Source organism: Dendrobium catenatum, unplaced genomic scaffold, assembly GCF_001605985.2.
Source record: "Dendrobium catenatum unplaced genomic scaffold, ASM160598v2 fragScaff_scaffold_793, whole genome shotgun sequence".
Classification (NCBI taxonomy): domain Eukaryota; kingdom Viridiplantae; phylum Streptophyta; class Magnoliopsida; order Asparagales; family Orchidaceae; genus Dendrobium; species Dendrobium catenatum.
Window position 1 is genome coordinate 251080 of NW_021319255.1, and position 26788 is coordinate 277867.

At 35.8% G+C, this 26788-nt stretch overlaps 2 protein-coding genes across 3 annotated transcripts; one reads left to right on the forward strand and one right to left on the reverse strand.

Annotated features, from left to right (window-relative positions):
• Positions 1 to 1764: 1764 nt before the first annotated feature.
• Positions 1765 to 17094, reverse strand: LOC110116690 (protein cornichon homolog 4-like). 2 transcript variants are annotated; one of them, XM_020850380.2, is made up of 4 exons: positions 16775 to 17094; positions 4587 to 4768; positions 2294 to 2416; positions 1765 to 2212 (listed from the first exon to the last, which is right to left on the reverse strand). In XM_020850380.2, the coding sequence occupies exons 1-4, from the start codon at positions 16847 to 16849 to the stop codon at positions 2182 to 2184; spliced, it is 411 nt and encodes a 136-aa protein (XP_020706039.1). In that variant the 5' UTR covers positions 16850 to 17094; the 3' UTR covers positions 1765 to 2181. The 2 variants fall into 2 exon arrangements, with proteins under 2 accessions (XP_020706039.1, XP_020706038.1); XM_020850379.2 differs by lacking the exon at positions 16775 to 17094 and adding an exon at positions 11808 to 11900.
• A 5801-nt stretch (positions 17095 to 22895) lies between these two features.
• Positions 22896 to 24141, forward strand: LOC110116655 (purple acid phosphatase 18-like). The gene has a single exon (XM_020850323.2). The coding sequence runs from the start codon at positions 22926 to 22928 to the stop codon at positions 23682 to 23684; it is 759 nt and encodes a 252-aa protein (XP_020705982.1). The 5' UTR covers positions 22896 to 22925; the 3' UTR covers positions 23685 to 24141.
• The last annotated feature ends 2647 nt before the right edge of the window (positions 24142 to 26788 follow it).

Below are 26788 nucleotides of genomic sequence, written 5' to 3' on the forward strand. Positions count from 1 at the left end.
GAGTTTTTTGAAAAACTCGGTATTTTTTCAAAAAACTCGGTATTTGCACTTTTTTAGGCAAAACCGAACCTTCCTCTAGGTCCTTGCACCGGACCAAATAAAAACTCCTGTACTTGGCGCCTATATGCCAGGCTTCTTTGTTTTTTTTTAATCAAAATAGCAGGCCTGCATGTGAAAGAGATATTCCCCTTTAACGATTAACGACTAGTTAATCTTCCTGGAATATAACCGTTTCTCCTTTACTGTACGTTAAGCCACATATTTTAAGCATATGACTTGACTTCGGCCAACTACTTCCCGCATGATATAAAGCAGTTTCTCAGAAATCTCTGTTGCTTCTCAGCTCTTTATATGGATATCTATATAAAGTCATAAACATAGGAGCTGGAATAAAATTAAGAATCTAAACAGACATTTTTCTTAACTTATCAGACATTAGCGAATCACATTATGAGAATCTCGGAAACAGAGCTTTCTTTAGTGATCTTTATCGTAGGAGCGATAGCTTTGCCAACTTTCTGGAATACTCTTTGGGCTGTGATACAACTCCGATTCTTCCTATTCAACTTTATCATCGCTGCTGTCTTTCTCAGTAGCCTGAAGCCATTTTATTCGGAAGGAAAAGTTGAAGAAGAAATCAATAGGCCGTTTTATGGTGCAGAGATTGCAGAAGTTGAAGATGAAATCAATATGCTGTGTCAAGTAGCAGAGATTGAAGAAAGAATGAATGATGATGATGTTCATGATCATGATGATGGCTCCTCTGATTATGATGAATGTGATGGTGGTTCAGAGTGTTGTGAGGATGGGGAGGATTATGTTCATGATGATGATATTGACCCGGCAGATCTTGAAAAGAGGGCCGATGAGTTGATTGCTAGGATGAGACAAGGATGGATGGAGGAGAACCTTAGTTATGCGTTATCGATGATCCCAAATTAGCTTTTGAATATGTTTCTAACAAGGGCATAGCTAATATGATTGTTTTGTACATTGAGGTTTCGTTTGGGATGACTTTCTTACTGCTTCTTAAAGTAACTTTCTAGTAAAAAAATTTTAAATTTTTGTACTAAAAAACTGTTTTAAAAAACAGTAAGAAAGCCGTCCCAAACAAAGCATGAGTTCTTATTTGTTCTTATATATGTGTCTAAAGATGACAAATTCACATTAATGTCTTTTTATCATGTTTTTTTATTGATGGAAGTGTGAGATGCCCTTCTTCTGATTTCATTTGAAATTTGTGTATTCCTTTGCTACTTCTTAATAGCAAACTACCTTGTAAAAATATGTTGAATAAATATGATTTTTAATCTTTTAATATTTGCGTTCTTTGTAACTTTGTTATGGAGGGTGGGTTCTACCTTTTTTACTTATGTGAGTTATCTGCAACTAAAGAGATTTATGTTATGTGAAAGCTTTAAATCATCCCCAAAACAAACAATAAACGTCCCTATATGAGCCCTACAGACATGGTCAATAAAATTTTGTAAGGTTTGCCTGTTGCTAACTAGTTATGGCAGGGCACGTCTTCTGCGATCAGTTTTTTCTCTCTTTTGATCCATTTCATGGCTGTAAAAATTCATCTTTCTGGTTTTCTTGTTACTTTTTTTTTTGGCTAGTTTCTAATCAGCTAGGCAAGAATTTATGAAATAAATTGACTAATGATAAGAACAAACTAGTCAAATCAGCTCATCAGAAAAAACAATACGATCTACTATTCTGATAAAACAGGCAAAGATGCGCATTAATTCAAGAGCTTATAACTAAGAAAAAAAAACCCGACTGTTTTCATTCTATTCCATAAAGAATATAAATTTGTGCTGCTGCCTAGAACTGATCAAACATCGATGAGAAGCAAAACAAACAAATTAGTTAATAGTTAATACCACAAACACAGACTTCTGCAGTCTTCATGATGCTAAGAGGAAATCAAAAACTCTACTTAGCTCCCCCTCCAGCTCCAGGAGCTTGTGGAAATACATAGCAGTAATATAGCTCTTCTTCATAGACAATTGACACACAAATCAATTCATCAAATTGTAAACGCATAGCAAAGACAACAAATTTCTAACTTTTAGTTGATTAGTTGGATTTATAGTGCTAGATTTCTAACCTAAGTGGATCTTTGACTGCAAACCAAATCTCGTGCCCGTTGGGTAACAGATGGTGGCATATTTTCAACTAGTCATCCTCCAACAAAGTCCATACCATCCTGCATAGAAACAATAGGAAGCTTTCAGGTAACTGGCTCAAGCTAGGAGGTTTATTCCAGTGAGATCAATCATCTACTTACCAAAATAAAGATATAAAGAGAAGGATAACAAGATAGATGAGCTTGACGAGGCGACGCATCTTCTCCCCATTGAGCTGGTTAAAGATCTCAGTGACATCCATTAGGTGTTTCCGCTGCAGATATCTGGAAGTGACAACAGAGCCTGTGACTTGAAAGCGTAGGCTAATCTAACATGTAAATACTTAAATAATAGAGCTTTTTGCAACATCACGTCAATTTTTCTATTATTTACCCTGCAAAAAGGAAATGATAATTGCACGAAAAGAATATCTACTCAACACTAAACATGAATCTCTTTCCTTCTGAGAAACAAGAAGATTAGAAGAAGTGGACACCCAGTTACCAAATTGTGGGCTCCAAAAATTCACGCTCCGAACTCCTCTGCTTTTGGGGGAATTTTAACGGATTAAGTTATGGGGTAAATTTTCAGAAGACAGATTGAAATAAAATACTACCCACAAATTTCACCCTCATTTTGCAAGGACTTTAGATATGAGTTATAGTTTCCTATAGGCGCAAGCCACTATAGTTAAAATTACGGGAGATAACTTTTGATTAAGGCTATTTGTCAAACAGATACGTAGAGATATGTATGTTTTGGTCTTCGCTCTCTCCACAATTCCCTCGTGCACAAATGCAAGTAAACAATCGATAACTCATCAATCTTTTGTCCAATCAGACTTTTAAAATCACTCTTTTGTCGTCGATCTTTAGTGCAGTATGACATCCCTTCTCCCTCCACTGACCTTAGGTATAGGTATAGAGTTTTTTTTTCTAGTCCACAAATGCATTAGGATGAAACTTGATGATAGTAATCTAGCTATTCAATTGTATCTTATCCCTCTTAATTATTTTGCAACTTCTATATTCTAGGCAAAACTATTTATTATAATAAATCATAAATTACATTCAAATTCGCATCTCAATCTCATACGTCGGCACCTCTCATCTTCTTACTTACATCTCAAAAGACTCATAAATCTTGAGCTTCGTTTGGGACTACTTTCTTATTGCTTTCTAAAACAGTTTTTTAGTACAAAAATATTCTAATTCAAAAAAAATTAACTAAAACATTATTTTAAAAAACATTAAGAAAACTGTACCAAATGAAGCCTTAATTAGAGTTAAAATTATGTATAAGAGCATTTTACTTTTATTTATATTTTTCAATATTAGTTTTCTTTTTATTATTTATAAATCATCTAAATGCTTTTTGTGTGCGCACATGTTTAGATTGTACACATGGCTCGTTTTTTCCTATATTAAAGACAAATTTTTGTATTTAGTCTTAAAATTAAAAATCAACTGAACATAACCGAAAGAATTTTTTTTTTTTTAATGCGGGTAGTTTGGTTTAAACCTTTTCAGAATTGGCATTGCGGACTTGGTTCTAAAATATGGCAACCCAAACCAAACTAAATCATGCTACGACATTGTTCCAATCAGCAGACAACAACAACAACAACAACATCAAGCCTTTATCCCACTACGTGGGGCGGCTACATGAATCCTTTTTCTCCATTGTGTCCTATTAAAAGCCAAATTCTCGTTTAAATCTAATAAAGAAAGGTCATTCCTAATATTTTCTAACCAAGTCTTTTTAGGTCTACCCCTACCTTTCTTAACACAAGTCAAATCTAATACCTCTACTCTCCTAACTGGGTCGTCGGAAGGCCGCCTTTTTATGTGACCAAACCATCTAAGGCGACTCTCTCTAATCTTATCTTCTACTGGAGCTACTCCAACCTTTTCACGTATATGCTCATTTCGTATCCTATCTCTAAGGGTAAAGCCACTCATCCATCTAAGCATCCTCATCTCTGCCACACTTAACTTAGTATTATGCTTCTCTTTTAATGGCCAACATTCGGCACCATAAAGCATTGCAGGCCTCACTACCATCTTATAGAATTTTCCCTTAAGTTTGAGGGGTACATTTCTATCACATAACAAGCCCGATGCATTCCGCCACTTCAACCATCCAACTTGAATTCTGCTCCAATGCTCTACTACAATCAGCAGAAATAGACTAAATTTCATTGCCGCCATTAACGTCCCTCTGGTGAGAAGGGAAAAAAGAATGACTAACATTATGAAATCAGTAGAATATGTCAGCAAAAGGAGCAACATAAGAGATGCAAAACCTCATAAAAGCCTTCAATTCCTGCAAAACTGAAAAAAAAAAACAAAATATGTTCCAAAATAAGGCATATAAATCATGCATTAGCAAATCAATTTTGATCATTGAAATCAAAATAAAGCAAACGTAAAGAGGAGAAAACTGTAAACTTACAATCTCACATTGTAGTAGAGCATTGGAGCAGAAAAAAGAAACAACATCCATTGCCCCGATACAAGAAAGAGCAGACATAAGGTTCCTTGCAGTACAAATTCTGGTAAAATCACTGCATTTATCCGTGAAGATAAATCATATGGGTTAATGTAGTCATACTCTAGATCCGATAAGGACACCAGCTGCAAAATAAATGTGTAAACAAAAGAGAGAGGCTAACATTTACTCCAAAATGGAACTGCTAAAATGAACTAATATAATTGAATCTCTTTCCAAATATAAATAAATAAATAAAGCATTCAGCGAGTCAATTTATAAACTTCATTCAAGTTAGCCTTTGGTTGAATATTAACTTTTCAGCTACCTTTGCGGGATTAATACTTTTTACTTAACAAACACATAGAAATATAGTTTTATAGACGAGTAATTCAATTTTCTCGATCAGTGACACAGAACAAGCCACACTTTGGGCAGCATAAGAACAGTGGTTATTTCGTTTGGTTTTTCTTCTTTGGTAAGTCGAACAGTTATTTCCTTTCTTCCATTCAATTTAATTGATTGAAAATAAAAAATCTCTGAAGTGGCAAACAAGCAATCGGAATGTGCATCAGGCATAAGAACAAATCCTCTTTAATATTCAGATGTGATTCTTCATAGTTTTAGGCTTTTAGCAAAAAACAATTCCATTGCTACAGAAGCAAGAAATGTAAAGAAAAAATAACTAGTAGCATCCGTTGGGATACATGTAAAGCACGGGTCAACTTTGTAAGTAGCAAGCATTATCAGTTTATTTTTTCATAAGGATTCCTGATGAGAAATGTTTGGAGACAACTTCAAAAAGCATGACCAAGGATTTAAATATCAGCTATGAACTAATATGCAATTAAGCTGGTGGCACAGTCCCTGATGAAGATTGAAGAATTAACTATCCAACTTGTCATAAGAGCAGGCTTGTCCTCACAACCTAATTAGATTTAGATTGGTCAAGTAATAATGTGTAATCAATGGGTATTTAATTTAGAAGATCTTTAATAAAAAAATTTTCAATATGAAAGATGTTGTTGTTGTAATATGAAAGATCCCTTTTGATTTATCTTTCTGATGCTTTCCTGTTTTAATTTTCTTAGATAATGAAATCCCTCATATAAATAGAGTATGCATTTACGTAGAAACACCCCTACAAGTATTGAAACAATTATCTCTCTCGAGGATGCAGGCACCCTCTCCTCTTCTTTCTCATCCTCTCCACCTTTCCTCCCAAACCAAACCTACCTATTCTCTCCCTCTTTTCCAAAAGGAACTCTGAGCATGCCACCCTTTTTCTCTTTCTCAAGCATAGTACAAGAAACCCCAAGATCATTCAACACAAAGAATCATGCCCTCTTTGCAGAAAAAAGAGTTCCAAGTCACATCATTTTTTTTAGAGCCAAAAAATATTTTGAGTTTTTTGTGATTAGAGGATTGAAGAATATTTGCATTTGTTGAAAGTATTGATGGAGAAGTATAAAGAGAATAAGGGGGATCTACATATGATGTTTATTTATTTTGAGAAAACATGTGATAAATTTCCAAGAGAAGGGCCATGGAGAGTACTTGAAAAGAAGTGGGTTGATAATGCTTATATTCAAGTCATTAAGGGTATGTATATAGAAGCTATTACTTGTGTACAAACATAATGTAGTTTGACCTAGTATTTTCCTATTTCAGTTTAATTACATCAAGGATAAGCCTTAAGCTCATATCTTTTTGCTTTAGTCATGGTTCTCACTAGACATTTGCAAGAGGCTGTCACTGGTGTATGCTTTTGCTGGTGATATTCTTCTTGTTGATAAAAAATAGAGAGCGAGCTGAATGTAAACTTGAATTATGGAGGTCAACCTTAGAGTCTAAAGGCTTTCGTTTGAGTACATCTAAAACAGAATATATAAATTGTAATTTTAGTAGTAATAGATCTAGTGGGGGGATTGCGACTTTGAGCGATTAAGTCATTAATAAGAGGACACATTTTATATATATTGGGACTATTGTTCAAAGTGATGATGATATAGATGGTGATATTATTAGTAGAATTCAAGTTGGATGGTTGAAGTGGAGAAATGCGTCGGGCTTGTTGTGTGATAAAAAAATTCCCCCAAACTTAAGAGAAAATTCTATAAGATGGTGGTGAGGCCTGCAATGCCTTATGGTGCAAAATGTTGGTCATTATTAGAGAAGCATAATATTAAGTTAAGTGTTGCAGAGATGATGATGCTCGGGTGGATGAGTGGCTTTTCTCTTAGAGACAAGATACAAAACAAGCATATACGAGAAAAGGTTGGAGTAGCCCCAATGGAAGATAAGAATAAAGAGAGTCGCCGTAGATGGTTTGGTCATATAAAACGGCAGCCTTTTGATGACCCGGTTAGGGGAGTATATGTATTAGATTTGGCTTATGTTAAGAAAGGTAGAGGTAGACCTAAAAAGACTTTGTTAGATAATATTAGAAATTTCTTTATTAGATTTAAATGAGAATTTAACTATTAACAAAACACAATGGAGAAAAGGGATTCATGTAGCCGACCCCACATAGTGGGGTAAAGGCTTGATATTGTTGTTATTGTTGTTGTTTAAAATTTTAACCTAAATCCTTTTCGTCTGATAAACTCTCATCCCCCATCCTCTCCAACCCAAGCAATCTAATCATCATCCAGACGACTACCTCACATTAATCCATTGCTGCAATATAAATTAGAAAACAATTAGTATTATGATACCTTTCCATGATGCTTTCCCAACTTAGCTTTATCTCCATAAAAGCCTCCAAGAAATTCTAAACAAAATTACCCATATTCCTTTCCATATAAACAAATCAAATCAGCCTAAATATTATCACATTGAATCCCTCCAACAATCAATTTCCTTATATGCTTGATTATCATTCAATTTTTTTCTATCCTTGATTCTCAAAATTTATTCACAAGCATTTATGTTTTGAATTGCCATGAAATCATGGATCATTTTTATTCACTTTCCCTCACATTACTTAAGAAACTTTAAGGATTTTCACCATCTTTTTGAGGTCTTTTTCGACTATTGATGCCCCTTATCTAAATATACCCAGAAATTCAGATTGTAGCCAGCATACTAGTCCTGGGTAGATTTGAAATTTTCAGCAATAGCTGTCTCACCATCCAAAATTCAATTTTAGTTTATCAAGAAATCTGTTTTTGCCGAAATAACCACAGTTTACCAGTTTTGAAGCTAAAACCTAAGACTTCGCTTCTAAAATAGAAATTTCCCGTTTCAATACTTCATACGCTATCCCAAACAACCACAAACAGAAAATATGAATTTTGTTTATCCATTTCCTATCTTAAGAGTTTTATATGAGCTTAAGCATGATCAACCTTGATATAGCTTGATATCAAGACACCCATTCAAGCTCACATTACTATATTAACCTCATTGGTGGCTTTAATAAAAATGTGTGGATATATTTTTTAAAGAATAAAATTGAATTCTTTGATATTCTAAAAGTTGGAACAGCTTGGTAGAAAAGGATTCCAGTGTAAACGTAGAGTACTTAAAATCAAATAATGGAGGAAAGTATGAGAGCTTGAATTTAGAAATTATTCCAAGTTCCAACAAATGGTATATGTATGAAGAAGACAATTCCAAGAACACAAAGCATACTGGAATTATTAAGTGCATGAACAAACTATGAATGAAAGATCTAAATGCATTTATTTATATGGAAGATTGCCCAAGACCGTCTGGGTGAATGTCATTAACATTACAACCATCAATCCATTATGTTATGAACTACATGAACAAGTTTACACTAGCAAGAAGGTAAAACTTTCTCATATTCATATTAGTATTAGCAGATATAAACTAGATCTCAAATCTCAAACAATTATATCATTAGGCTTAATTTTTACTTTTTGTTTAAGATTTTGAGATTATCAAAACCGAAAAAATAATTAGTTATGAGAATATTATATTCGATAAAAACAACATAAACAAATATGAATATAATAATTCAAGGAAGTAGGCCTCCAAAAGTGAACGTATTGAGCTTGAGGTGAGTTATGGAGATGAAGTGTAAGAATAAGGCCACTTAACTCCTCCGACTGCTGAAATTCACGAAGCCAAAGTCAAGAACGTCTGCAATACAGTTGAGAAGGCATTAAATAACGTTTAAGCCTACTTACTGATATTCTCCCTCCTTACATTATGTACTGCTTATTGAAGCTGTCGAACTACAGTATTTTGAATGAATGATGTGGTTTAAAAACTTCATCAAGTGGGAGCTGAAAATGAAAGAGGGGATGAAGCACTCCAATAAAATCGCTTAATGATCCTTGACTAGGCTATAATGAAGAAGATGGCATTTCAAAACTAATGGATTTTTCATATCATGAAAAAAGTAAAATGGCAATAAAATGACCAAAGCAAGGCTTATTATAAAAGATATGAGTGAAAGAAAGGTGTCAACTTAGATGAGATTTTTCTCCTCTTGTTAAATTGACATCTATTTGATGGTGTGGAGTATAATAGCATCAAAAAATTCTACATATTGAGCAGAGATATCAAGGCAGATTTTGTTCATAATGATTTGGAGAATGACAATAATATGGTACAACTTACAAAGACTCTTAAGTCCCTAGAAAAGAAAATCTTGTTGGCAAACTAAATAAAAGATTGTATTGATTAAAACAAGCTCCCCATTAATTTATAAACAAATATATGGATATATGCATCAAATTAGCTTTACAGATGCATTGCAGATCATTGTTGCTGCGTCAAAGGATTGTTGTGTGTTTTTATCATATTGCTCTTATATGGATGTCATACTGATTACAGAAGCAAATAATAATATTATTAATAAATTGAAATAATAATTGTCAAAGGAATTTGATATGGATCTGAAAGAAGTTAAAAATTTCTCGAGATGAACATCACTCATGGCAGAATAAGCGACATGTTAAAAAAATCTCCCAAGAATTGAACTATTAAAATAAGTAGGCCACTAGGCCCTTGCCTAGTTACTTTAAACTTTCAGAAGTAACAATCACATGAAATTAGTGAAGGGACAAACCATATAATAAAAGTTTATTATGCCTCAATACGTGGCTCATTGATGCATTTTATTGTTTGCATAAGCCCTAATATAGCTCATATGGAAGAAGCAATAAGCAAGCATTAAATTCAAGAAGAGTGCATTAGAATGCAGCGAAGTGAATTTTGCGCTACATAAAAGCTATTATTAACAACTTGTTACAATTTTGTAAAGATGGCATGAAACTACAGAAGTTTGTTGATGCTAACATAGGTGACGATTTGGACATGAAGAAGAAGACAATTTAAATGCATACACACACACACATATATGGAGGTTACTATTTGTTTTTATCTTATTACAGTTACTTAATGTAGTGATATCATCTACCATAGAAGCAAAGTACATTGTAGTTACTCACGATGCAAAAGAACTGGTTTGGATGAAGAATTTCTTGAACGAGTTCAGAAAATAAAAAGAAATGAATGCTCGTTTTTGTTAGCGTTATAAATTTGACTAAGAATGCTACAATTTAATATAAAAAAAGCATGTTTAATTTGAATAGTTATCAAATGTTTGTAGGAAAAAGACGTCGTAAAGCTTAAAAATAAATAAAAGGATTTGAGAATACGATTATCATGCTTACGAAGAAAGCCACTAAAAAAAATAAATATTAAGGCTGAATTAATTATCATTTATAACCGAGAGGAGATACCGCAACGAATTAATGTCAACAAATAAGTACAGCAAAATTTTGCTCTCCAAATGGGAGATTGTTTATTTGGTGCAACCCTTTTTAATCAACATGATAAACATAAACTCCAAAATGTGTGATTTTATGGATAAATATCAATTTATTCAAATTTTCTTTTTGGATAATTTTAAGTTTTTTACTTTTTTGCAACTTTTGGATTAACTTTAAATCAATCATGTACTACACCATTACTCAAATCAAGTTTACAATATGTAATGAGTGTAGCTTCTCATTAGAACCTTAACATAATAAAAATAAGGGCTAATGGGGAGAAAGAAAGGGGACAGGGTAAAATACCGTATTACTTGATAAGAAATTGAGAAAATTTGAGAGAGAGAGAGAGAGAGAGAGAGAGAGAGAGAGAGAGAGAGAGAGAGATGCTTGTGAATATAAGAGAGGGAGATAGAGAGAGACCAAGGGAGATAGTCAGATAGAGAGAGACCCTTGGTGCTTCTATTTGTGATTGTGGTGAACTACTTTAATGCGGTACAACGTGGTGACAGTATAGACATGTTCGAAGGTGTCGTCGGAAAGCGCAATGGTACTAAAATAAATGGGATAGTGTTTAAGACAAGTTTGGTGGTATCAAAAAAGTATCTTATTGATATTAATATGAAATTCAGCTCAAAGTTATTTGATATCTACTCATCTAATTATTTCACTTCATTGTTTGGTCGCTTATCATCTCTCAATATTAAAATGAATTTAAAGGAAAAAAAATTATTATATACTCCTCTTAATTAGAGTGGAATGTATTTTTAGCGCACCTGAAGACTGGATCAAATATACTTTTGTCTTGTGTGTTGAGTTCTTAGCAATTTTTATCTTTTTACCATTGTTTCTTGTCAAACGGTTTTTCTTCCCAACTGCAAACAATATGATAAAAAAAAATGCCAGAACTGACACAATGCAACTCTATCTCCATTTCCACATGGCATAAAAAAAGTAATAGGCGTTTGCCCCAAACTTTGTGACCATATAAAAATAGAAGAATAACAGCACGCATGAAATCACCCAGCCCAATGACCTATAAAAATCCATCCCATGCCATAAAAATCAAATTTAGCCTGAATGATCCAGACACTTAGTTAATTAGCGAAAAGTTGAGCATAGGCGGGTGAATCAAATCCGTATCAAACTACCCAAAAACCTATCAAAGCTCATCCTAAATCATAGACAAGCTTACATAACACGACTGTGAGTATTCATATAATTGAAGAAAACACCTTTCAGATGCGATACTTCCCCCCTCGACTGTGAGATTTTTAACACGTTATCAACACAATACATTAAACCAAAATGATACGTAGTATGGTAATGCCAATACGAATGCAACTTCTTATACCATTAAAAAAAGGTCTTAGAACATGGGTTTTCTATCTAGTCGAACTTTTTTTTCGTAGTGATAGGGTTTTACGGATAATACCTGGTAAATTACAAGGAGAAGCAGACCGATGAGCATGAAGAAGCCGAAAAGCCACGCTATTACGGCTCCTACCATCGCCGTGAAAACGCCCCCAATAATTAAAAGGTCGGCCTTCTGATTTCCTCTGTTTTTGGCTTCCTCTTCGTCCTTATCTGCTCAACCTACCCGATCAGAAAGAGAGATCTTCTGCGAGGAGCAAAAATGAATAGAGCTCCGTAAACACAAAATCTGTCAAAACCACTGCGGAGCGATCGGAGCTATCGCGAAATACTCGCCATAATGACTGAAATTCAGCAATTTGATATTATATGACTCATAATGGACATTGTTAGAGAAATATTCTCATTATTTATATTCTTAGAGAACTATGTCGAATTTTTTTTGTTATATGAAACTACCCCTAATGTTATAGAAATAAAATTTGGAAGCATCGCTCGAGAGTTACGTGAACTTTCTACCAATGAGCAACGTAATTATTCCCCTTCTCAGCACCTTCTCCATCTCCGATGATCTTCAAGCAAGTGTGATCAACCTTTAGCAAATTTTCACAATAAAGTTTTTATGTCTATCTATTTAAGGTTAGTTAAGTTATAGATTCGGTAATTTAAGTTTGAATACATTGTTAGCACTCCAAATGTTAAACACAAAATAACATTAAACATCACATTATATGCTCCAAACATTTTAGAACATTGTTTGAGCCATCTTCGAAAATTATTCAAATCTTGTTTGAATTTTTGAATAAGGTTTAAACAAGGTTCAAATAATATTAAAAAACTATTCTAGCAAGATTTAATTTAAAAAAGCTTTGAATAAGGTTCAAAGAAAATTTAAGCATGGCTTGAATATGGTTACAATAAGGTTGAAACAATATTTGAATAAAAGCCGTCTTGAGCCACCTTGCAAATGTTTTAGAATTGGAGAATTCACAAATCCAACCTCGAGCTTGAACTTTAGTTTTTTAGATTCAAGCAAGGTTATAACAAGGTTTGATTATGTACCAATCCAAAGATACGAAAAGCATTTTAAATAAAAAATATGAATTTTTAAATTGATGATTGAACTAGAGAGCTTCAGCGCTGTACACATGAGCGCTGAGGCACTAGGGTTGAGAGAACTACGGCACGAGAAACAGTCGCCGTGGCACTAGTGTCTCTGTTATACAGTAAATCTGATTTCTACAGTAAATCAGTTGTAATATTTTAGTTAATTGCTTGGTTATTTTCTCATTATGCGGTTTAAATAATTTTAGATAAGGAGTCTGCAACTTGAGACTATATATATAGTGAGACTAGTGTAGCTTTACTTCAGATATTTCGTTTATGTATTCTTTTGTAGCCAAAGTCTCTATTTTATATAGTATTTTAGACTCTACTATTATGATGTTATTCTGGACTATATAAATAGGGATTATATTTTTTACTATTTATTTGTTCTCTGTAATGAAATTAATTCGCTTTGGATATTGATATTGATTTGGTTTCAATGGTTGATTAATTAATAGAATGATTTGACAAGATAATAAATATTGAAAAAAAAAAGAAAAGAAATTCTTTCACCATAGATCCTCGGGAGTGATTGAATATGGTTACAATAAGGTTCATAATTTGTTCGAATTTGATTGGAACAAAGTTCAAACAAGGTTAAAGCATGGTTCAAGTAATGTTTGAATATTATCAAATATGATTTGATTATATTTAAAATAGGGTTCAAGCATAATTTGAAATTTTTTGGATTGCAGTTCGAACAAAGTTTGAACATTGTTCAAATAATGTTAAAGCAATATTCAAACAAGATTCAAGAATTAATGGTTCAAACATGATTTGATCATAATTTGAACTTTGTTAAAGCAATGATGATTTGATCATAGTTTGAACTTTGTTAAAGCAATGCTTGACCAAGGTTCCAAAATGGTTCAAACATAATTTGAATTAGGCAATTTTAGGCTAATGATCTCATTGGAAAAAATGAGAGTTTCCACTTTAGTAGTTCTTTATAACTCAATAACTCTAATTTTCTACCACCCTAATTCATCAATTATTACTAAGGATGGTTGATGATGATGAAAATGGGAAATACTTCATTATGTTCAATATTGGAGGCAAGCATATAATATTTGGCATTGTTGAATGTTGAATTTGTTATGATAACTGGGTTGGATTTTGGAGAGTTCCCATTTGAGGAGGAATTTAATATGATTGACACAAAGGGTTTGCTAATAGATAATAACTTTGATGGAGATAAAAACTTCAAGAATATATATATATATATATATATTCATGGAGTGCAATAAGAGAGGTGATAGGTGGAAGGTAGGTTTATGTTATCTTGTAAATGGTATACTTTTCAAACATGATATATGTGGTATTATTTTTATTAGGATGCGCAGATTGGTTGAAAAATAGAAAGTTTTTTCTTTTTTTAATGCTCATAGTTAATTTAGGCAATCATGAGATAGGATATTGAGAGGGTTGAAGAAGAATGTGATGCACTATGAGACCATATTTCTTGAATAAGTGTCATAAATAAATGTACATGCCATTTCATTATAACTAGACTTTTGAAGCCATCCTAGAGCATACTAGCAAATATGCTTAGTTTCCTATAAGGGGGAGCCTCAAGGATGTTGAGCTAGAAGAGAAATAAGATGCTTGAGGGTAAAAATATTTTATAATTGTTCAAAAATAAAGATGAAAATGTTATGTAGAGTATTATATTTTAAATTTGAGCTTATGTGACACACATTAACTCATAAACCCTTTTTAACATGCTTTTTATTAAATATTGTTCACCTTATACTAGTTCCTTGAGCTTTTGAGGAGGACTTCTTTATGTTTGTTATACCTATTACTTAGCTTATGATATTTAGAGATATGAAAAAAAAAGTCACTATCAAACATTATGAGGAAAAAGCATAAGAGGGTGTTAAAGAATAAACAGGTCCAAGTCAAATTATGCCCTCCTCTGAGGCAACTTTTCTTTATTGCACATGAGCTAAAGTGTAGCAAACTTATACTAAAAAATAATCAATTGAGGTTTAAGAAAATTTTGAATGCTTTGATCAATCTTATACTAAATATCTGAACTATAGAGTATAGCTCTCTATGTACAACAAAGCAAAGAGGAAGGTCTCTCTCAAGTGACCTAAATAAGTCTTAATTTATGTCATCGGGGATGAGAAAAAGTTCCTTAAGTCTTGAACTAATGCATAACTCAAATATTTGTTAATGAATTGGAGCAACATACTTTGGATGGTATGTGAGATCTCACTACATCCACAAACAAATCACGATCTTGTATGATAACCCTGATTGCACTTTAGTATAAAACCATGAAAGCAACAATGAGTTCATTTTACAAGTGCGTCACTAAATTGCTTGTGATTTTTAATTTACTTGACAATAGATCGAAACTATTATCCTTCCAAACTCCTTAAAAGTGTATAGGGCCAACATGAATAAGATTTACAGGTATGTTGTGAGGTTAAACATTTGCAATTTTAAGGCTAGGAGTTGGTAGGATACCCTACTTTTGTGGATTATCTTAACATTGTTTAAGAGGGCATCCATCTTGCCTAAAAAAGAGACGTGAGTTAAGAGTGTCATCAACTTGAGTTGAAAAGAGGAGCCTTCTATACTTGTTCTAGAATTGAGTGTGGCGATGCAATTACACGTGGATGATCATTATACTCTAAATTTTCTCTCATATAATTATATTATGGATGCTCTCCCAACATGTTTCATTAGTTGTGTCATGAAGGATCTCACTGAGAACACTAGAAATATATTAACACCTAAAACTTGTCAACAACAATGTAAATAAAAATTGAACTCGAGTTTCCTCAACTATGTGGTTTTATGAGAGCAGAAAAATAATGTCAAGTGGAAGTTTCCTACGTGGCTTACTTGGGTTGACATGAGAAGATAACTATATGAGAAAGATTGTAGAGAGAGACCAAGGGAGATAGTCAGATAGAGAGAGACCCTTGGTGCTTCTATTTGTGATTGTGGTGAACTACTTTAATGCGGTACAACGTGGTGACAGTATAGACATGTTCGAAGGTGTCGTCGGAAAGCGCAATGGTACTAAAATAAATGGGATAGTGTTTAAGACAAGTTTGGTGGTATCAAAAAAGTATCTTATTGATATTAATATGAAATTCAGCTCAAAGTTATTTGATATCTACTCATCTAATTATTTCACTTCATTGTTTGGTCGCTTATCATCTCTCAATATTAAAATGAATTTAAAGGAAAAAAAATTATTATATACTCCTCTTAATTAGAGTGGAATGTATTTTTAGCGCACCTGAAGACTGGATCAAATATACTTTTGTCTTGTGTGTTGAGTTCTTAGCATTTTTTATCTTTTTACCATTGCTTTTTGTCTAACGGTTTTTCTTCCCAACTGCAAACAATATGATAAAAAAAAATGCCAGAACTGACACAATGCAACTCTATCTCCATTTCCACATGGCATAAAAAAAGTAATAGGCGTTTGCCCCAAACTTTGTGACCATATAAAAATAGAAGAATAACAGCACGCATGAAATCACCCAGCCCAATGACCTATAAAAATCCATCCCATGCCATAAAAATCAAATTTAGCCTGAATGATCCAGACACTTAGTTAATTAGCGAAAAGTTGAGCATAGGCGGGTGAATCAAATCCGTATCAAACTACCCAAAAACCTATCAAAGCTCATCCTAAATCATAGACAAGCTTACATAACACGACTGTGAGTATTCATATAATTGAAGAAAACACCTTTCAGATGCGATACTTCCCCCCTCGACTGTGAGATTTTTAACACGTTATCAACACAATACATTAAACCAAAATGATACGTAGTATGGTAATGCCAATACGAATGCAACTTCTTATACCATTAAAAAAAGGTCTTAGAACATGGGTTGTTTATCTAGTCGAACTTTTTTTTCGCAGTGATAGGGTTTTACGGATAATACCTGGTAAATTACAAGGAGAAGCAGACCGATGAGCATGAAGAAGCCGAAAAGCCACGCTATGACGGCTCCTACCATCGCCGTGAAGACGCCCTCAAGAATAAAAGGTTGGCCTTTTGATTTTCTCAGTTTTTGGCTTCCTCTTCGTCCTTATTTGCTCAATCTACCCGATCAGAAAGAGACATTTTCTGCGAGGAGCAAAAATGAGTAGAGCTCCGTAAACACAAAATCTGGCACTGCGGAGCAATCGCGAAATATCTGAAATTCAGTAAGACGCCCCACTTTTTTGTTTTTAAAGTTTGCTTGACTGCGTGTGCGAAGATTTCGCCTTTATTTCTATGCATTAGGTATTTTTGTTTTAAATTAACTTCGTGTATTTTTTCTAACAAAACAAACTGCGAGCATATTTCTCCTTTTTTTTTTTTTTGCGATTATTGAGCATATAAAATCAAATTTTCAAGTAGAGTTCATAATTCTATTTTAGCTGGTTTTTTAAATAATCATTTATATATTTTAATAACATATTTATAGGGTAGCAATATGAACATTATCAAGGAAAATTGATATTATATGCCTCATAATTGACATTGTTAGAGAAATATTCTCGTTATTTATATTCTTAGAAAATTACACCCAAAATTTTTGATAATATGAAATTACGCCTTATGTTATAGAAATAAAATTTGAAAGCCTCGCTCAAGAGTTACGTGAACTTTCAATCAATGAGCTACATAATTATTCATCTTCTCAACATCTTCTCTATGGATACCCGGCAAATATTTTTTTATATGATTTACAATATATTATTTCACTCTTTATTGCATTTATTTCATTTGTAAGATTTTAGTTATTTAATGGATTATTTACTTATTACAATCATGGACGGATTTAACATGGGGGCCATGGGGGCAAGGGCCCCCATTGGTAGGAACTTTATTTGGTCCGGTGTAAGGATGCAGAGGAACATCCGGTTGTAGGCAAAATCCCGCCTATACCGAGGTGTACCGAGTTTTTTGGTCGGTAAAGGCGGGATTTTGCCTACAACTGGATGTTCCTCTGCATCCGATCGGAGGACGTAATAATTGTTCCATTGGCCATTGGCGAGTTAATTAGTATCTAATTAAGACTAATTATTGTTTCCAAGAAAAATGGCTTATGATAATCCTTCATTAAATAGAAAAAGCTATGCCTTCTTATGCTCACCTGTGCTTCTCCTCAAACCTCATTTTTTTCAATCAAGCTCTCTCTCTCTCTCCCTCTCCAAAACAGAAGATTCTGCTATTTTTATATAAAAAAAAATCATTCTGTTTTCTCTATCGTGTACCTATTCCCAAGAAAAAAAAATGAATGGCTACAGACTGTAGCCATTTGCATGGGCGGATCCACCCATGGCTTAGGGTGGGCAAATGCCCACCCTAAAAAAAAAAATTTAAAATATTTAGAGGGGAGATTTTGAAATATTTTGAGTATTTTGGGCATTTTGCCCCCCCCCCTCAAGAATCTTTTTTGTCCTACTTTTATCAATCCTAAGCATCTTTGCCGATCCCTCACAAATTTTTTTTTTTTTGCCCACCCTAAAAAAAGGAGCTGGATCCGCCCCTGGCCATTTGATTATTTGCTCATCTTCAATTTCTAAATTACCAGTTTAATTTTTATCTATAAAAAATTATTACGCAGATTTACTTATATTAAAAGGAATTGAAGAGTTGTTGAGTAAGGGTTGGAATGGATGTGCAACAGCATTAGAAGATTGATATATCTAAGATAAAAATTTAAATTTATGATTTTTTTTAAAGGTTTACTAATATTAAAAGAAATTAAATAATTATTCTTTATTTATTTTGTAACTAAAGGTGCTTGTAACAAAATTTAATTTCTACTTTTTGTTAATATTGTAAATTATTTTGTCGGATTATCACAGTTTATTTAGTTCAATAAATTCTTGATTAGATTTGAAAGTTTTGAGTAGCGGATTTAGAATTTTTTCAATACAAATTAAGACTTTTATGTTCTTTTGACACTTTATTATATCTTTCAATATTATATTTTTGCTAATTATATTTTCATTCAACTTAAAAATATATTTGGAGTGAAAAATTATAGATAATATGTAAGAAAAATATCATGATTTAAAGTTTTCAATTGTAATTTTTTTCATTTATCATATATTCTATCATTTTATGTTGAGTCTGATGATTTAAGAAAACAAATTAAAATCAACTATGCCGGTCCTAAGCCTGGAAGAAAAGATTGAGGGTTTTTTTAAATTCAATAATTTGTGCTCCCACATGAAAATAATTCTGGCTCCACGCCTGATTACAATAGCAACCAAGTATTGGGATCTCTGTTTCCCCACATCATTGTCATCCACTCTAGCCTGCAGCCGAAAGACAGTTTGAAATATAAAATCATGAAATCATGAATATGAATAGGTTGATTTCTTAGATCTTATTCATGCAAATTTAATTAAGTAAAAAAATACAATGAAGAAAATAACATACTAGTCCTTTGTCTAGAAAGACAGGTATTGATCAGGATCAAACATCAAAGGAGATGTAGAAGCAAACTGAATCAAGATTGCAATTGATAAGCAAACCTGAAAGATTTTGTCCCTCCAGTGAAATATGCAACTACATTCCTCCAAGTGTGTGATTAATTGATGGGAAATCAAATATTTAAATGACGTGGAGTTTCACTTTCTTTGAACCACCAAATCTCAAAAGTGCATTCAAGCCTTTTGGTGTCAGTCGCTATGATGTGAAATTGCCTTAATTGTTTGAGCCAACACAAAACTATTTGTAGTATCTTCTTGCATAGAAACTGACCTACATCCAACAATACTCATTCCAGAAGTAATTCTAACAAGAAAATGAATATTAGGAACAAGGCAAGATAGGGGTGTCAATTTTGGGTCACAGGTCAGGTTCGGGTCGAACTCAAAATTGATCCGGCACTATTCGGGTCAACCCGAACCCAGCCCGCTTCGGGTTTGGGTCAACCCGACCCGACACAGATTTCTGCTATTTGGCTGAGCAAGCGCCCGAAATAGCCGGCGAATGGACCGGCGGCGGACGCGATTGCGAGTATGGTTGGCGAACAGGGTGACTCTGTTAGTCCGTTTGCGGGCATGCGACGCAGCGACGGTGCGAGGGCAGCGGTCACCGGACGGGCGGATGGCGGATCATTGCGCGGGAAATGTTCGGCGGTTCCGGAATGCCCTATGGGCTTGACCGCTTGAGTCTTGACGCAGACGGCCAACCGCGGATGCGAAGTCGAACCCGACAGACCGCAGACAACGTGACAGAGCGCAGATGACATGACGGATGGACGCGGACGTGAATGACGCAAACCCGAGTCAAACCGGGTTGATTCCGGGTTTACGGGTCAACCCAACCTGGTTTTACAAATAGGTTGAAATCTCTAACCCGAACCCGAACCGGTTCCGAAATTTCCGTGTCGGGTTCGAGTCGGATTTTCGGGTCGTGTCCAATATTGACACCCCTGGGGCAAGATAGTCACTACACCTTCAGAAATTGATTCACCAGAATCCACTAGTTCAAATGATTAATTAATAAGGTATAATAAAATCAGTAAAAAATTTTATACATTGAAAAACATGCAAGTGTGATACCTGCTTCTACTCCAACATCCTTCATCTTATGAGTGGAGTGAGCAAGTACTTAGCATAAAATTGCTGCCAAATAGTACCAAAGAAAGAAGAATAGACATTAGAAGCGAGTAGAATAGCATTACAATTATTATACTAGAATACTTTCTAATATTTTCATTGGATAAGGTTTTTTTTTTTTTTTAAAGAGAATATAGTTCAAACAACAAAATAATGTAGTAGAGAACTTCAATCATGTAGTGGCAGATCCAAACTCTTAACTATCGAAATATTATCAACTTTGGCCTAAGAACCTCACGGTTTTATTATATTGGTGTAACTTCCCAATAGATCATCGATCCCATAATTGTTTTGGGATGAGCACGCTTAACTATGAAGTTTCTTAAATGAAATTCCAACCATTTCAACAAAAGGTGCATCGATATTTAAAAGCTCAGCTTTTTTTACTTACGGGGCTTCACAAATAATTACCTTCGAAGTAAACATATAAAAGGTTGTTATAGCAGCTTTACTTGTCAAGCTAACGGATCTAACATTGTTCCAGAGAATTAGAGAAACCATTCCATGTCAAGACAATCATTCCTAATGCTGCAAGTAATATGGACAATATGAGTATCATTATCTCATCAATTCACACGTCTAAAACGGTTTAATTTTCTCAGAAAGACTAAGAAAAAGAATTGACTGAATGTTCATCTTTAAGACAGTAGCTATACATGATGCAGAAGAGATGATGGGCAAGGTAAGTGATGTAGGAACATCATAGCTTTTATTGTGCTTAGGGACTAGTTTACTTTCCTTGCTCTAGAGACATCTATTTTCCTCTTTAAATAGGTTCAATGTAAGGTTTTGAGGATTATTGAATGATATTATCCCCATTTGAAAGCTTCTTGTTTCTTCCCTGGATTGGGAAAATCCTAAAATCCTTCTTGCAGGTATCATCTTCCGACGATCCACTACATCAGTTGGTATCAGAGCTTCGAGCTTGTGAAGATCGATGGACTGCGGAAGAAGGTCGGCTGTCGACGACGATCGAAGCCGCAAAACAAGATTGGCGGTCGACGACGATCGACGCCAAGAAAGGTGGGCTGCCGACGATGCTCGGAGCCGGATCGCCTTCTATCAAGCTCAATCGAAAAAATCGCTCGATCAGGTAAATAGAAACCTTGACGGATTCGCGAAACCCTTCGGTCAATAAGGAGTATGAGAATGTCGTCGGCAATCATACCGAGACATTCTTCTTCTTCGATCCCCTCCTCCGCTTCACGCAGACGCCATCCGTCCTGCCATACTCCCACGGTCGCTGATGATTACGCTTCGCTAGAACTCCCGCTCAAATGGCGTGATCCATCACTGGAATACCCACCGCTCGAGCTTCCGCTCCGGTGGCGCGAACCACCTCCGCTCAAGCACGCCAAATCCCGTTCAGATATGCTCGCACGCCCAATGTCCTGCGTGGGAGTTTATTCCGATTTCATTTCCGATGAAACAACCCGCTACCACCGCTCAAGCCAAACCCGCTGGCCCCCAAAACTCCCAACCCCGACGATCTACCGCCACTCCGACGTCTCTGACAGCAGCCGACCAGACTCCCGCACATCCAGCCTCCGATTCGCCGACCCGACTTGTGCAGGAGCTCGATCTATCACGACCAGATCCCAGTCTCGTTGCTTGCTCCGACTCCGTCGGGATGGAGCTCCAGCTGGAGATTTGTCGTCTTCCTGCTGCGGACGACAACAATGCAGTGCGGGTTCCTTACTCTACCATGGATGGAAATCATTCACTCATCCCGCACGCCTACCCACATCCTGACCCGACATCATCTAACGATGACGGCTCCGCTCCGCAACCAGACACATCCTACTATCGTTGACGGAATCCTGCAGAGTAGTGCACATCGATAATCCCGGGACACGATCCCTTTTGATCCGACGCCGGACTCATCGATCCACCTCCAATGTGCTCCACCCGAGGCCATCGAGCAGGACGAACATGCCTGCTGTGGCAGCACCGACGAGATCCCATCTGAGATTGGTAAGCTTGAGAACCTCGACACGATCTTGCTACAGGTGAACGGTCTTACCAGAGAGCTTCCATCGGAGCTTGATCAGCTGCAAAGTCTTAAATCGATGGACCTTCCAAAGAACACATTCACGGGACTGGAAGATACAGCTTTGGGAAAACAACTTTTCTGGAAGCATCCCTCGGCTATTTGGCACATCCGGCCAGCTCCGACTCCTCGACCGCTCACCAAAGAAGGAGGAGAAGCTGGTGGAATGGTCTGAGCCCTACTTGAGTAACAGCCGGAGGCTGCACTGCATCATGGATCCTGATGCGGATCATGGAGATGGAGAAACTAAGTTAAATGACAACTACAATGTTGGTGATGTGAATGATTTTACTGCAGGTGTGGAAATTCCAAGTTTAAACTTGGCTGACAAAGTTGATCATGGGTAATGCTCCTCAGCTGCTCGACATAATGTCAAGGTAGACCACTTGAATGAAGCTAAGACAAAGCTGCTAGAGATGTTGGAAAAAAATAACGCTTGGAACCCTTCTCTGGCTGCTGCACTTGGCTCAAATCAACCAAATCCAAACACTCAGCACTCCAGCATGGTTGAGGGCGAAGCTTCTTCCGACGTTCATGTCCTTTCCGCCCAGGTTCACATTTCTTTGGCTGGAGAGAAACACATGAGAATTTCTTGGGTCACTGATGATAAATCTTTTCCATCGTTGGTTGAATATGGAACGTTCCCTGGGAAGTACACAGAATCATCTGAACCAGAGTTTCAGTTTAAGACCCCTCCTTCTAAATTCCCATTAACTTTTGCTGTAGTTGGTGATCTTGGTCAGACTGATTGGACTGCATCCACACTATCGCACATCAATGATTGCCAATATGATTTGCATTTGCTCCCAGGGGACCTTTCCTATGCTGATTATCTACAACACTTGTGGGATTCCTTTGGTGAGCTGATACAACCATATGCAAGTGCTAGGTCGTGGATGGTAACAGAAGGGAACCATGAGATGGAGAGTATTCCATTTATTAAATCTCCATTCCAGTCATACAATGCAAGGTGGAAAATGACTTATGCAGAGAGCGGCTCCACTTCAAATCTCTATTATTCTTTTGAAGTTGCAGGTGTCCATGTGATTATGCTTGGCTCTTATACAGATTATGGTGAATATTCTGACCAGTATGCTTGGCTAAAGGCTGAATTTGAATGCCCATATTGGTTTCCTACTAAAGTGCAGAAGACGGATGTTGTGAATGCTGATTAACTTGAGTACAACGATCGGGTGGATGATTCAGTCTCCAAGCACCAGGTAATCCGTCTCTTGTTTGCATATGATTCCCGACTGACATTCCGCCTATCTGGAACTGGCTCAGAAGGTGCCACAATTAGGCTCTACTTGAGCAGTATGTGAATGATTCTTCAAGGCTTCGAGGGACTCACAGGAAGCCTCTTCATGTACTAATTTGGAAGCCTGCATTCAAAGTCTTCGATCCCGGAATTTTGTTTGCCACCTTACCTCCCTTCTAATTAGCAAGCCTCGAACGGAGTCGAGCTCTTTTTATGCAAGGGGAGAATGATGTAGGAACATCATAGCTTTTATTGTGCTTAGGGACTAGTTTACCTTCCTTGCTCAAGAGACTTCTATTTTCCTCTTTAAATAGGTCCAATGTAAGGTTTTGAGGATTATTGAATGATATTATACCCATTAGAAAGCTTTGAAAGCTTCTTGTTTCTTCCATGGATTGGGAAAATCCTAAAATCCTTCTTGCAGGTATCATCTTCCGACGATCCACTACATCAGTAAGGCAGAATTATATAGAAATATACTGAATCCTGAAAATGATAAGATACCTCATATGCCATATTGTCTACATCAAGTCGTCAATTGGTCAAGTAAAAAAAGCAAGACAAAATTATTTGTTTAGAAAAAATTATCCATATGGATCTAGGTAGGGGTGTAAACGAGTGGAGTCGAGTCGAGTATTTGTCTTATCAAGCCTGGCTTGTTTAATCCTTATTTCACGCGAGCTCGATTAGTGGGCTCGAGATCAACTCGTTTAGAAAATATCAAGCTCGAGCTCGACTCAAAAGCTCGAGCTCGTTCGAAAAGTTCGAGCTCGTTTGAGAAGCACCAATGCATGTGATGCATTATTATATATAAATATAATATATAAAATTATATCGAGTTGCTTGATAAGCTTTCGAGTCGAGTCGGGTTGAGCTCTAACTCGAGCTCGTTTATCATATGAGCTTGATTGTAGGCTTGAGCTCGAGCTCGAAGCTCGATAAGCTCGGCTCGCGAGCTCGTTAACGAGTCGAGTTCGAGCCAGCTCACGAGCCGGTTTGGCTCACTTACACCCCTAGATCTAGGTAGTGCATGAACAAATTTCAGAGCAAAATTCCTATAAACTATTAAAAAATCATCATATCCGTCAAATTTTAGCTATTTTATAATCACGAGAAGACACTGGCAGTCACGGTGAATAGGGAAAAAAAGGAAATTCATGTGGCAAATAATCATTCAGTTATAATATCTAGATTTAACTTTGGCTTTTCAAATCCTTCATTTTTTTGTTCAATTGATTGAATAACCTATACATCACTATCAGAGGGAATTTTAAAATTTTTATTGAAAAAAATATATGGCACGAACTCAATTACTACTTGTATATAAAAAATAAAATGAAATGTCAATGATGCAATGGTAATAATTTTTGTAGAAGTAAACAGAATTTATGAATTCTTAGCTTGACTAGATACTGACTATGACCAAGAACTCATTCAAATACTTGGAAAAGAGTGCTGTTGCACACAAATTCTGGACAAGAGTGTCATTTCACACACATTATTTATATCGAACTAGTTCCATATGGGAAGCATAAACCTGACATCAAGTTACAACAATTAACCAATTCTAACTTAAGGTAATTCTGCTTCATTTGAGGAAAAAAGTGAAGATACATACATATCAATTTTGTAAGGCTTTGTCTGGACGCTGATCATTTGAGCAGAACGAAATGCAAATGGATGCCGATTCTTATCAATCCATAAATCATTTGAATGGTCCTTTCATTTCTCTTACTATCCTTCAAATCAAACGAACCTTGATTTAAGTAATACACTCTTACCTAAGCACAAGGCCTATAAGAAAGGAGACCTAACATGTTGCGTCAATCTGCATTGGATGGATACTATAAAGACGAGCAACTCCGGAGCCGGGAGCAACTTCTCGATTGCAAGGATAGTTCGATGTTCAGAAGGAGAGAAATAGTAGGATTAGGAACGTGTTAGAACGCCTTGGTGACATGTCCTAACCGTTATCAATTTCTGTATTATCTTGTTTTCTTTCTCTCATAGCTATCTATAAATAGCCACCATGTATTACATTTTGATGATATGAGATTACATTTTTCCTTTTCCTTTTCTCTGTTCTTGTCTCTCCGTTCCTGCTGGCCAAAGGATCTCACATCAGAGCTCTTCGCTTCTTTTGCTCACAACATCCAGCTTCATCTCAACTGAAGCTCCTCTCCGGCGACGGCGGACCTAGATTCCACTTCGTTCCTCAGCTCTTTGCGTCGCCTCAATAGAACCTCCTCTCAGGGGATGACGAACCAAGATTTTGCTGCATCCTGCAGCTCCTAGCGTCGCTTCAACCGAAGTTCCTCACTAGTGATGGCGGACCAAGATTCCGCTTCATCAATCCCTCCCACTTCCAGTATCTATACTTCTTTAAAAGATTTCGTTCTACCTCCTCCCCTGAAATTTTTAATCGCTAACCTCAAACATCTCATTCCAATCCAACTTTCTAGCGATAATTATGTAATATGGCATCCGCAAATTTTCCATACATCCTCGGCCAATGGCTTTCTTGGACATCTCACCGGACATATTGCCTCTCCTAACGATACCACTGGCTCCGATTTTCATCTTTGGTGATTAATTGATCGTAACTTGTTTTTTTCTTTGTTGGCTAGGATCTCACCTTATGTTCTTCCTTAAGTCCTAGCCTCCTCCACGTACCACGAAGTATGGACCATTCTTGAATGTCGATTTCAACCAACAAATCGCTCTCGAGTTATACAACTTAAGAACGAAATTCATCATGTCCAAATGCGGGATCGACCTATGCAACAATATATTGCTTCCATCAAGACGCTCGTAGATAGTATCAATGTCGCCAGATCCAAAATAGACACTGAGGATATTGTCTTGTACAACTTGAATGGCCTACCATCCAATTACAACTCTTTTAAAACCGCCATTCGTATTTCTCTAAACCCCATTGATCTCGACACTCTCTATTCTCTACTTTGCAGCTACGAAATCAATGTGCAACATGAACAATCTCAAGAAACAAATTCTTCAACT

Bases quoted from the DNA above. Each gene is read 5' to 3' on its own strand.
- LOC110116690 (XM_020850380.2), bottom strand. From the start codon at position 16,849: ATGGTAGGAGCCGTCATAGCGTGGCTTTTCGGCTTCTTCATGCTCATC. The intron at 4,769-16,774 runs GTATTATCCGTA...TTTATTTTGCAG, and splicing joins TTCTCCTTGTAATTTACCAG to CTGGTGTCCTTATCGGATCT. The intron at 2,213-2,293 runs GTAAGTAGATGA...GTTTCTATGCAG, and splicing joins CTCTTTATATCTTTATTTTG to GATGGTATGGACTTTGTTGG.
- LOC110116655 (XM_020850323.2), top strand. From the start codon at position 22,926: ATGTTGGAAAAAAATAACGCTTGGAACCCTTCTCTGGCTGCTGCACTT.